Source organism: Peromyscus californicus, unplaced genomic scaffold, assembly GCF_007827085.1.
Source record: "Peromyscus californicus insignis strain IS unplaced genomic scaffold, ASM782708v3 Scaffold_3__1_contigs__length_106647218, whole genome shotgun sequence".
NCBI lineage: Eukaryota > Metazoa > Chordata > Mammalia > Rodentia > Cricetidae > Peromyscus > Peromyscus californicus.
The window spans coordinates 38,570,072-38,583,076 of NW_026294551.1; the positions used below are offsets into that span (position 1 = coordinate 38,570,072).

General features: G+C 39.8%; 1 protein-coding gene across 6 annotated transcripts in view; it reads right to left on the reverse strand.

Annotated features, from left to right (window-relative positions):
- The window catches only part of Acaca (acetyl-CoA carboxylase alpha), a 272,460-nt gene that overhangs the window by 120,716 nt on the left and 138,739 nt on the right, over nt 1-13,005 (reverse strand). For all 6 annotated transcript variants that reach the window (XM_052759693.1, XM_052759691.1, XM_052759690.1 and 3 more), the window contains 5 exons: nt 11,691-11,815; nt 5,864-5,977; nt 4,589-4,702; nt 3,546-3,635; nt 1,788-1,906 (listed from right to left, as the gene is read on the reverse strand). In XM_052759693.1, coding sequence (XP_052615653.1) covers nt 1,788-1,906; nt 3,546-3,635; nt 4,589-4,702; nt 5,864-5,977; nt 11,691-11,815 — 562 coding nt within the window. The remainder of the gene's footprint in view (nt 1-1,787; nt 1,907-3,545; nt 3,636-4,588; nt 4,703-5,863; nt 5,978-11,690; nt 11,816-13,005) is intronic.

Genomic DNA, 13,005 nt, shown 5'->3' on the forward strand with positions numbered 1-13,005 from the left:
CAATATTTTGGGGAACACAATACCACCACATACTTCCTTCATGTAGAAATGTAAATAAGGCTTCTAACCAAAACAGTTCAGCATTACTTTCAATTTGTACTCAACTCTTTTTCACCAAACTGGACATAAAGTCTCAAAATTTAAAAGACAGGGCCAATGAGATGACTCAGAGGGTAAAGGCATTTCTGACCTGATCTGAGTTCAATTCCCAGATCTAAGGTGGAAGGAGAGAACCAACTCCTGCAAGATGTCTTTACACAAATACATACACACACACACACACACACACACACACACACACACACACACACACACACACACAAAAAAAAAATTTAGGGCAAGAGCAATTTACAAAGACAAGGGGAGCAATGTGGAAGGAAGTCAGAATGAACCCTGTAGGCTGACTACAAATCACTGCCCACAAGAAAGAGGCAAGAGAAAGCAGGAAGAAAGGGAGGTTGTCTTGAGAATTACAGTGCATTAAGCATAGCATGTAGTTCTCTACAATTATTCAAGGAATGCTGGGAAAGAAAGACCCAGTGCCGAGCCCTACGTGCCACAAGTACTTCACTGCTCGATGAAGGACAACCATTTGTTTCTAGAAAATGAGATTCTGAAATCCATGGAGGCAAAAATGCACTGAGATGCTTGCTAAATCAAGTATATATGCTTTTCTCTGCCAGCCACAAGACATTTTTTGAGGTGGAAAAGTAAAAGGATCTTCTGAGACAAAGGAGAGACGTACTTTTCCTGAAGATGCCTATGTTCATTGCCGACCTCTGCTGGATCAACAGTGGCATCCAGTGGCCAAAAGTCTCAGCACAGACTTCTTTGTCTCCAGAAAGGCTCTATTGCTTTGGGTGAAGTGGCAATTCAGAACAAAACCATTTCTGGTGTCTATAACTAAGGATCCCCAAAGACATAGTGGTTTGTAATACCAAGCGAAGAACCAAAGGCAATAAAGAAGAAATGGAGAGGAGCAGAGTACGATTGGCTGTGGTATTTATATTTCCTGTGGTGTTACTAAAAAGAATAAAAACACAGGAGGGAATGATCATATGTGTACTTGGAATTCTTAGAATTTCACAGCCACAGAATATTTTTTAATGGATATATAAATAAATTATTTTCATTTAAAACCAATAGCAAAACAAATTTACATATGCACATTTTAAAGGACTTAGGAAGAGAAGACTAATGGAACTAGATGGCCAATTAAGTAACTAATCTATATTTAAAAAGTTTGGCTCTCAAGTGTGACTTAGGAAAAAAAAAAAAGCCCAATCGAATTACAACTGTTAAATTCAGGTGACAGTGTTAAGGGAGAAGGAGACCGGCTCAGGTGGATTAACCCATAGTCAGCTCACGACAAAGCAGAACTTGTACACAGCATTCTTGTCTGTTTCAACTGCTGCCTTAATTTAGAGTATGTGTGTGGGGTGGGGGTGCAGGGTGGTCTGGCAAGTCAAATGCTCATGGGAGAAAGGAGAGAAGGAATCAAAAGGAGGGAAGAAAAAAAAAGGGAGGGAGAAGGGAGGAGAAAGGGTGTTCTTTAATTACATATACAAGCAAGAATGAACAGGATAACCCTAACCATCTAAACTAGAACCAGGCTGTATCTCCCCAGATCAAGACACAGGCACCAAGAAACTCCTCTCTCTCAGTTCAAATCTATCCGTTTGTTTATTTACATTTCTTGCTGCAAAGAGTTGTCATTTAGTAACCCCCTTAACAGTGTCTTACTAGGCCACTGGTTAGCTCTGGTGTATGTACCAATTCAAACTCACCTGTTTGGATGAGATGTAGGCAGCATGAACTGAAATTCCACCACACAGGTGTTGTCCTTAAGCTGGCGGTGTTGTACGCTGTTAAGTTCATAGGCAATATAAGCCCTTCGGACATACACCTGTTTGAAAAGTAATCCTCAGTAAATATACTTCAAAAACAGAAATGAAGAGGATGGCTGGACCAAGGAAAAGTCCTGAAGAGACACATCTGTTATAGAGATGGCAGTTTGCCATGAGAGGCCCAAGGCCTTGAACATAACACCTTGCTTTAATTGTTAAAGCTGGAGTTTTAATGCTTTACCCATGATTGTAATATAGTGAAATAAAATGAGGCTGCTTCTGCTGGATACCCAGATACACGGTAAATCTTTCACACTAACCTAAACACTGGAGGTTTCCACTTTTAGCAAAACAGAGCACACAGAACTATGACTACTAATTCATTAGCATAATAGAAGATAAATCATGCAGTAAGAAAAAATAAGAGATGATGATTCTAGGCTATTTTTGGGAATAAAAAGGGAAAACAGAAAATCAAGGTCAAGTTCAACTTTTTAATCTATTTTATACCACCACCACCACTACCACCACCAATCTTACTGCCCCAAATCAGTTCTGAAGGATTTCCATCCTGAACTACACAAAAAAGCAATGAGGCATAATGTAACATGTAATATCTCAAACCCACTAACTTGATTCAATAGTTAAAGAAAGAGCAACAGAGTACATTTCAGCAAAAAACAGCAGTCTACGCCCCCACACTTCATAGTCAATTTGCCATGCACAGAAGATGCTACATGAGATTCTATCAGCATGTGAGGCATATAAGGAGGCATCTCATTTAAATGACACGAAAGCCTGGAAAAACACCAAGATATTTCAAATATTTGATATTTACTGAGTAGGAAACTTTGTATTTTACCCACAGAATACAAATAAAAAATAACCCAAGCCGGACGGTGGTGGCACACGCCTTTAATCCCAGCACTCGGGAGGCAGAGCCAGGCGGATCTCTGTGAGTTCGAGGCCAGCCTGGGCTACCAAGTGAGTCCCAGGAAAGGCGCAAAGCTACACAGAGAAACCCTGTCTCAAAAAACCAAAAAAAAAAAAAAAAATAAATAAAAATAAAAAAAAATAACCCAAGAAAGCTAACAACAGACTATATGATGTTCTAGTACATGAATTCATTGAAAACATTTCTCCCTCCCATTTTCAAAATATGTTTACTTGGCAATGTTAAAGAAACATTCAGGGTCTGCAATTTTTGTGTTTAATGAGGTAGTGTGCTGTGGTGCAACACAAAAGTCTTTGGAGTCAGATTGCCCTGAGTTCAAACGCAAATTCCTCTGCTTAAATCTGTGTTTTCTGGGCAAGTCTCCTTACCTTGAAGTCTCATGTTTTTTAACTTTATAAAACTATAGGATTAGATGGAAAAGTAATGTACCTAAACCACAGTTCATTAGACACTATAACTAAAATTTGGCTCAAGGTAAGGTAATATAAGTGGAGTCTTAATTCATTATAAAATGTGAAAATTCAAAAATCTGGAAAGAACAAACTATTGAAAAACCTGGCAGCTATTTCCCTGTTTTTAGACTGGAAGCAGGTGATTAATGCAGATAAAATGGCAGGTAAAGCACCCAACTAAGCATTTAGTATTCCAGAAGAAAAGACCAAGGGGAAAGAAGGGACATGACATCAGACAGAAAACTCTGGCAAACCCATGGAGAAGGTTGTGTCACAGACCAGAACACTTACCTCCAGAGCCGCCATCCTCACCACCTGGTTGCTGTGGTAAAAAAAGTTTGGGAGGACATCAAAAATAGATGTTTCCGACAGGATGAGTTTCTGAAAGTCAAAAGGATAATTGAAGTACTCAGTGAGACCTAAAACTTCTGTTGGCGAGTGCCATATATGAACGTACAGTTCTGGTTCTTCTTCCTCAGCTACTGTGGAGAACATAGTAATACCTTGTCCCACAGGGTTGCCTTGAGGATTAGATGGGTTCAGACACATAATATTCTCAGAATTGTTTATTCAAATGTATCAATAATATGCCAATACAAGTGCTTATGAATATTATCATTTCAGACCTCTATTTGTACTTCCTCAATACGGCCTAATAACCCACTATCAGAAATCCCAGGTTTGAAAGCTAAGAGAAACCCTAGATTTCTACTATGAACCACATAATAAAAATCTACCTCTTTCTGCTTCTAGGTTCCCTAGGAGGAAATCCTACAGAAGTATGAAGATTCCTTTGGCCAGTTTAACAATAGTATCCTGGTTTCCCAGGAAGAAAACACAAAGGCACCCCTGAGAAAATGATGTTATTTAAAAAATAGTTGAAGTCCTTCATTTGTAGCAAAATTATCCAATAATCTTATAAAATTGGCTTTTTATAAAGTGTAATAGTAAGCATTAAAATAAAATTAAAATTAAAATTAAATGATATTTAAATAGCTTTGTCTCCAGAAGAGGAACAACCATCTATGTATGCATCTAATTCAAGCATCAGAAATCAAATAATGCTGCCAATTAATTCTGGTGTAGAATGCTTTCAAACGACAGACTTCAATAAGACACTTCTATCAAAGCAGGTCCATTTGATTTTTAAAGCTAAGCTATAATCATGCAATATTTTTATGAAAAAAACATAAACATAAATCATTTTTAAAATTCAAGGAATAAAATTTCATTACATAAAGTCAAATTAATTTATGAAATCTTTAACTGAAATATGCTTATGGGAATAAAAGGAACAGGAATATGAAGTGGTAAGAAGGGGCTATTATAAATACCTGCAGGTTCTCAATGCAAAACTGGTGTCCATACATGTCAATGGCTGATAGGAAGATAGACTCTACTTGGTTATGGCGAAGCTCATATGATGGCAAATGGGAAGCAATAAGAACCTAGAGTGAAGGCAAAATAAGAGGCATAAGTTCCTGAGGGAGTGATTATTCTAGGCTCCTATTAGGCTGCCTGATACAAAAGCAATAAATATAAATCTGTAAGTGCAGGCATCAAAGATAAAACAGAGACCAAGTAAAACAACTTCTAGGTCCTGTAGCATAAAGTCAATGCCACCAAATACTGAATCTCAGTTACTTCTCACCATGATTTGCGTTGTGGACAATTTCCCATAGGGATTGGGGGAAGGGAGAGCAAACAGCTTCAATCAAGTTCCATTAGTGCATGTGATTTACCTTCGCAAAGCTGCTAGTCTTGGGGACTGCATGACTAGCTGTTAATTGGGAATCAGGTCTGGCAGGGAGCAGCCGTGGGGAAGGTGAATGCAGTATAGCTAGCCTTTTGCATCTTTGCAGTAGAAAGAGAGGAAAAGCTGCTTTGACAGCCCCAGGTACTCAGCACCAAAGAGAAGGCATCAGGAGCTAACACCACGCATGTGAGGGGCACAATGTAAAAGCAGTGTCACAAACAAACAGAGAGTCAGTAGGACCTGAATATCCTCAGCAGGTCACTGAGAGGTTCAATAACTTTGAGGAGTTCAGTGACATGGATACAATTGTAGAGAAAGCAGAAGGTCACTGAGCAGCTTCAAATGCTGTGTCCTTGTCAATGCCCATGCAATGAAAACACAAAGGGAGTGCCAACTCTCAGCTTCCCTGCAGAAACCTTTTGGAATGGAAATGAGGACTACAGGGTGAAGCTAACTGGACTTCTCTGGGTTGTTCCGATTGCTAGTGCCTAAGATTCAAGTCATTATCTTTCTGCTTTCCACACTTGATTATTTCCGATATACTTACAACTTTTCATCTGTCTCTAAACCCCCTCTGGGAAGTAAAAAAATACTGAGTTCATTTCCTTCTACCAGTTTACTTTTCTCCACCTGACCCTGGCTTACTACTACAGTGAGGTCTGGCAGAGAAGATAGGAGACAATGCCAGTATTTTATAATGTGAGAAACCCAACATTAACCATGTCCTTTGTCCTTAAAAAATACTTTATCAGGTGAAAACATTGCATTATCTTTGTAAAAGTGCACTGTGTCTAAAGCTGCCCAAACGATGAGAAATAATCACTCTTTCAAGCTAACCAATAACTGTTCTTACCTGACGGGCCCGCAGTGCCACTTTAGCATTGGTGGTCTTGCTGAGTTGAGTAAGCTCTGTGAGGATATTTAGCAGCTCATCAGTAAGTGTAGGGTCCCGTCCACACAACTGATCCTAGTGTTTATGTGGAAAGGAACACAGAAGCTTATATTACAAAAAAACCTCTAGTGGACAGAACCTAAAACAGGGAAAGGAAATATCTCTACTGCTGAGCTGCATAAGCACTGTTGCTGTTCTTCAGTCTCCTTCCCCCTCCTCTTGCCCATCAGCCGTTGCTGGAAGAATTTCTGTACCATACTTACCTTTTCTCATTTCAGGGATACTCTTTATCCCTGTTAGACCTTTATCACAGAAGTACAAGTGAAAGCATGGGACTGGAGCACGGCTCAACACCTAAGTGCACTTTCTGCTCTTGCAGAGGACCCAGGTTTGGTTTCTAGCAACCACATAGTGGCTCTCAACCATTTTAACTCCAGTTTCTAGGGATCTGACACCCTCTTCTGGACCCCGAAAATACCAGGCATGCATGCAGGCAAAAATATTCATAGACAATAAAAATAAATCTAAAATATCTTTTAAAAAAGCATAGGACATTTGGCCTTTGGGATAAGCATGCATTTCCCAAATACCTTTTCCAACACCCATAATACTTTCCATGTCACAAGGTAAATACTTTTGGAATATTCAACACCATTATGCTAGGAAGAAGACATCTCAAACTTTCTTGACCTTCTAGTTAAAATTATGTGAGAAAATGATTTCTAACACTAGATTCTCACTCCACAATCAACACTCAGTGGTTTATTCCCCACCTATCCTAGGCATAAGCAAAGAAGGGAAACTGAAAATCTCATCTTTTGAAGATAAGTAATAAGCAAAGCAGAACCTCAGGGGATATACAAATCAGCACAGACAAGACTATAAAATGATAAAAAGCAAAAAATAGTAAGAGCAGGTAGAGAGACCAAGGTAAGTTTCCCTATCCCAATCCTTCCTTTCCTAACACCCCTATAATGTTTAAACACATTGCTGACTGAGTTATTTACTTCAATCATCAGAAGAGCCCACTAAAACATCTCAAATCATAGAAGCATTCTAGGTAAAATAATTTGCAAACTTTGCAAATGACTAGGCTAAAGTCCAACAGCTGTAAAAGTTAATGTGATGAAATAAAGCCATTCACTTCTCCAACCTGAAGCATTTTTTTGGATAGGGAATAAGCCCTTTGAAAGCAACTGAGGCTTAACTTAGGTTGAGGAAAAATTAAGTCATCCTCTTGCTTAACTACAGACTGTGTTCCAAGTTAAAAACAAAACCAAGCAAAACACACAAAGACCATTTTCTTTTCATGAGAGAAAGGGAATGAGAAAGACGGTGGGTGAAAAACAGCATCTGTTTAAAAACAGGGGATAGGGTGGGAGAATATGGAAAGTTAGGGAAAAAACAAAACATGAAGTAATTATTCATTCACAAATACAGGCTGACAATCTTCCTGGGCTCCCCATGACACTGTATAAAGACCAGACCTCCTCTGAGGCCAAAATCAAATATAGCTTGGATGGAACTCCATTTGTGTTAGTTTTTCTTAACTTAGAAGTTTTCCATTCAAATATTTGTAATTATAGATGGTTATGAGTTGACAAGTGGGTACTGGGAACTGAACCTAGGTCCTGTATAAGAGCAGCAAGTGCTCTTAACCACTGAGCATCTCCAGTCCCTCAAATATTATTTTCTCCACTGTCATTGTGACTTGCAAACAGATTAGAAATAATAAACTAGGGGTGGAGTAACTTCTCAACACTCTTTGGTCTTGATCCAGACACAGTGTTAAGATCCTGGAAGAAACAGTGTTCTTCAGAAGCACTCATGCTAAGTGACAACATTCAGCAGATACTAATGGCCCTAGACACAGTCTGTCTAAGCTTCCTTTGGGCAACTGGACAGCCCAAGATTACCACTCCATTCTGTCAAATTTTGTAACAATGCCCTCAGAGGGTAGCCATGTCAACAGATGTGTTTCCAAAACAAAGCAGCACACAAAGAAACCCTAAAACCAACAACAAAAGTGCTCATTTAAATAACCAATCAGCTAACTTTAAGTCATTTGCTGAAATCTGCAGAACAAAGTGAAACTATTGACCATCCCTGGTCAAGACCATACAACACAGTTATTTCTTGCTTTTATTCTCCTCCTAGATGTTTGCTAAGAAATATTTTGGATTTCAGAAATACAATAAATATGCTTGAAGTAGCAATCCATGGCCAAAGTTGCACAACTAATAAACAGAAAAGCCCAACAGAGTCAAACACAGTCTTAGCATCTTAGGCATTAGGTGCCCCAAGAAAGGCAATTCAAAACAGAAGGAATAAGGCCTTAGATGTAATACCCTCAAAACATTAACTACTTACCATTTAGCTGAGTAAAGCTTCTTCCTGAGAAAAATACTATAAAGTTTATCAATCAGTTGCTAATAATACCTTTTTTCAGTGTGATTGTTAGCTTAAACTGTCAACTTTACACAACCTAGAATCACTTGGGAAGTGTCTCAATGAGGAGCTGTCCACACAGGGTTTGCCTATGGGCATATCTGTGAGGAGTTATCTGAATTAATGTGGGAAGACCCAGCCCATGATGGGTAGCATCATTCCCTAGGCAGGGTGTCCTGAACTGTGTAAAAGTGAAGAAATAAAGCTGAGCACAGGCAAGCGAGTAAACATGCATGTATTTCTTTCTCTGTGCTCTCAACTTATGGGTGTGATGTGACTAGCTGTTTAAGTTCCTGCCTTGACTTCTCCACAAAAATGAAATTTAACCTGGACTTGAAAGCTAAAATAAACTCCTTTTACCCTAAGCTGCTTTTTGTTCAGGTATTTTATGGGAGCAACAGAAGTGAAACTGAACATTTATTAAATTTGAGATTTCTAAGATTTTTCTTTTAACCTACACAGTGGACCGATTCATGTTGTCATAATAAAAGAAAGAAGGAAAGGAACTACTTTGTATTTTATATGCTCTGTCTGAATCAAATTAGAGGTTTACACACACATTGCATGTCTCGTGAAAGCATGTTCATGTGAATGAAAGTACTGGAGAAATCTATTCAATAGAAATTTGCTTAGCAGTCCTTGGGGCAGGTTACCACTATGCAACATATGGTAACAACTGCAGAGGAGCACAGCACCTCTCCATTAGTGCAACTTGATTTTCTTGATTCTTTCCTTTAGGTTCAAAGGCCCAGAAGTCATCATCTAGCTCAGCAAAGTACATCATCAACATTCCTACTTCTAGAAAGCAGAGATTGGAATGCTGGGCACATAACCATCAATCAGGAGACCAAAGTAAGCAAAGAAAGGTGACCAGAAGAGAACACAAACTCAGGGAACTGAAATTCTATCACATTGCAGTGACATCTGTAAAAGACAGTAAGACCTAGAGAAAGAGGAATCCCAACATCTAAAATGCCTCTTACAGGCTACTACCATTAATGCAGATGTGAGGGAGGGGGGCAGCTGGCCACTGTTAAAAATGAAAATATGCCTGGCATTCAGAAATATTGGATTGGAAAGGGGCACCATCTGAGCCTTTCCCTTACCTATGTATGTCACTGCTAACTGGCCCTGAGCTCAATCATAACAATTAACCCCTTGATTTCAAAATCTTTATAAGGTAAAAATAATTAATATTTGAAAAGAAGTTAGTGATATGTAAGACTATAGCTTACTGAGTCTTGCTTTGATTTTAGAGGAAAAAAAGAAGTGAAGATGCTAAAATATAGAAAGGGGTAAATCAGTTGCCAGAGCTCAGCCTGCTATGAAGAAAGTTAGGGCACTATCCATGCAGGTAAGAAATAATCAGGATGACAAGGTGGGGGAAAACAGCAGCAAGTCAGGGTCCCCTTGGCTTCTGCCTGTCCTGACTGGGAAAAGCAGCAAGCAAAGCCTCAAACCGGTTCTCTGACAGGGCCCAACGCCTCTGCAGCACCCCCGTGTAATTACACACTTGAGTGACTGGACTCTGAAGAAAATTGAAGGCCTGAGCTCCGAACAGCTGCCATTTTCTCTCTCCATCACACCAGCGTGATTACTTGAGAAATGAACAGCCCCGGCTCAAAGCTACTCCAGAATTCTCAGAGGAAATATGGCTCCGTGTTCCAATAATGAGATTCTTAAGGCAAGCGTTACTTACAATCACTCCGCAAAAGGAGCGAGCCGAGCCCCTATATCTTACAAATTAGAATTTAAGAAACCCAGCGACAGTCCTGGACGATCATTACTCTTCTGCTGCTCCAAGGATTCTGAGCTTTGGTCTATTTTTAGTGCAGAAAACTGTTAAGTTCTTAAAAAGGTAATCATAATAAGATGAAAAATTTGCCATAATTAGCTCCCTATAAAGGCAAATTCCAGCCCCATTTTGGTCCACACTGACAGATCCTTCTACTTTCTAATCATTACCCTTTTCTTCCAGAAAGTCTTGACTTTCTCCAAGTGAGAATTAACAATCCTCGCATTAAAATTTGAAAATGAAAGTAGGATTTCTAAGGGAAAATAAACAGTAAGTTGCTATAGATCATAAACTTTTTGCAGAAAGCTATCTCATGGGAGAGTTAAAACAGTACTTGATGCTAATATTTCCGCCCATCTCAAAGGCCTGGTTTCCTCACCAGGCAGCCATTCCAGGGTAGCAGCAAAGGTAATGAACTCCCCCATGACATGTTTTTTAAAGTGGCTACCTAAAAAATGCTGTATCTGATAGAACCAACCAGCGAGGCAGACAGCTGAGTGAGTGGCAATGCTGTCAACCAGTGACACGAGGAAGACCGTTTCCTGTCATTCTGAGGGATTACATCAAAAATGGCAGTGAAGATTTATAAGGGGTTTTCCCTTCCATGAAGAAATGATGGAATTAAAAGTATCAAGAATGTTCATCCCACAAAGCGCCGGGAAAGGGAGCTCAGGGAGTGGACTGTACTTCAGTCCCTAGCAAGGCAAATGTGCAGCAGCGGGTCCCGTCCGCACAGGCTGGCCGTGGAGAAGGGCCTCTACACGCAGTCCTATTGTTCTCAAACACTGCACACTAACTCAGCCAGGAAGAACTAGGAGTGGACAACTCGAAACCAACATAAAAACCCTGAGCTCTGCAAACTCCTCTAACAGGCAAAGGTATCTCATCCCAACTCACGGTTGCCAGTTTGATTCCTTCTCCCATTTTCTACTAATTCTTGCATTAGTCAGATATGGGAACAAAAGAACTGAGTCGTTACAACATAATACCCTGAGCACAGATTTTCATGCAAAACAAAGAAGAAAGGCCAACAAAGATGCTGAATACATTTCATTGTTTTGTTGGAGGGGGAAGACCAGCACTACATTTCTCACATTTTATTAAGTTGCTGACGTGGGAACCAGTGCTTGTACTGCTGGACATAAACAAGAGTTAAAATGCAGCAGCACACTGGTTAGAGGAAACTGCATTAGAGAGCTGCCGTCACATTGACAAGAGAAACTGGGAAGGGCCAGGCATTCCTAAGTAGAGCTAAGAGAGCTCAGTTCCTGTACACATCCTATGCAGACAGTCCCTTCCTGACTGTTACACACTATTTCAGATCGAGCAACTGCTAACCCGCAGCCCAGGCTCTGATTACCATAATTATAAAAGAAAGCACCTTTTGTTCTCAGACAGACAGACAGATGCACACGCACGCGCGCGTGCACACACAGAGACACATAGAGACACAGACACACACACACACACACACACACATTTTGCATAACATCAACCAACCTTACAAATTCTGGAAACAGCAAAAACAACAAACCTGATACTCACAATAAGCATTGTGACTAGAAGATTCTTTTTGGTGACCTGAGCATGGGAGAAGATGTAGTTCAGTACAGTGTTCATGTCACTTTTGTTCTCTTCCCGAAGGGCAAACACACATTTGTCGTAGTGGCCTGCAAGTGGTAAAGAAAACTGGTCCTCACCATGTATACATGAAGCTTCATCCTTACATGCTATTGATTGTTTCTTAATGCCTGTAATTTCTTTGATAAGCAGTGAGAAGAAACACCTTAAGGATTCTTTTGGATGGATTTAGACAGAGCTAGCATGTGGGCCTTAAAAGAAGCACTAGAGCAAGAGTCATAAGAACCCAAGTATAAACTTGGGTTCAAGATCTAGCTCTACTACCAATTCACTATTCGAATCACTTGACCTCTCTGGGTCTTGATTTTATTTAAAAAATTAAAAGGGAAAGAGATGTGTTTTTAAAATAAAGATGGGAAGGGTGTGACTCCAATTCCACTTTTTTCTCTTTATGATCTTATTTGTTTTCCTGGAATAATTCCCTTAAAAAAGAAGGTTCTGGTGCTTAAAAATAAATGTCAAGGGTCGGGAAGATGCTCAACAGGTACAGTGCTTTCCTCACAAGCACCAGTTCCTGAGCATGAACCTAAGACCCAAATAAAAATGCCCAACACGGTGTTTGTATGTTTGTAACCTCAGAGCTAGAGAGGTGGACACAGAAAAAAAATCTCTGGGACTTGCTGGACAGTCAGTTTAATCTAACTGGTAAGCTCCAGGTCAACAAGAGACCTTGTAACAAAAGAAGTGAATGGCATTTCTGAACAGCAGGTGTCTTCACGTCTATATAGGTACACATACCCACACACAGGAACATGCATACATGTAGGCGCACATGCATATATAATGCATTAACAGAATAAATGTTGAAACCATTAATCCTAACGATCTTTGAAGTCGACTCCAGCTTGAGCTTCTGGCTTCACATCTGACTCGCTGAGAATGTTTCACTAACTAATGTTTCATCTAACTGCTAAAAACTGTTTTAGCTCAAGAAATAAAACTTAACAATATTCGTAAGTATGTCTACTATATTGGGAATCAGTATTTCCACTGTAAGTTAAGGAAAAAAGCAAGCAATGTCCAGGAATTCCAAATCCAAACCACAGTGTACATGATGGGGAGCCTGACATGTGCCAAAAGGCTCTAGGGAGTACAGTTCTGCATGCTTTGCTGGCCTTCTGTTAGGCACCACAGGCAGGGTAATGCTGGGCAGGAAAGCTGTGTTCTGCAACAGAAACAAGCCTCTGGCACATCTATGTATGCATCTATGACAGAGCAT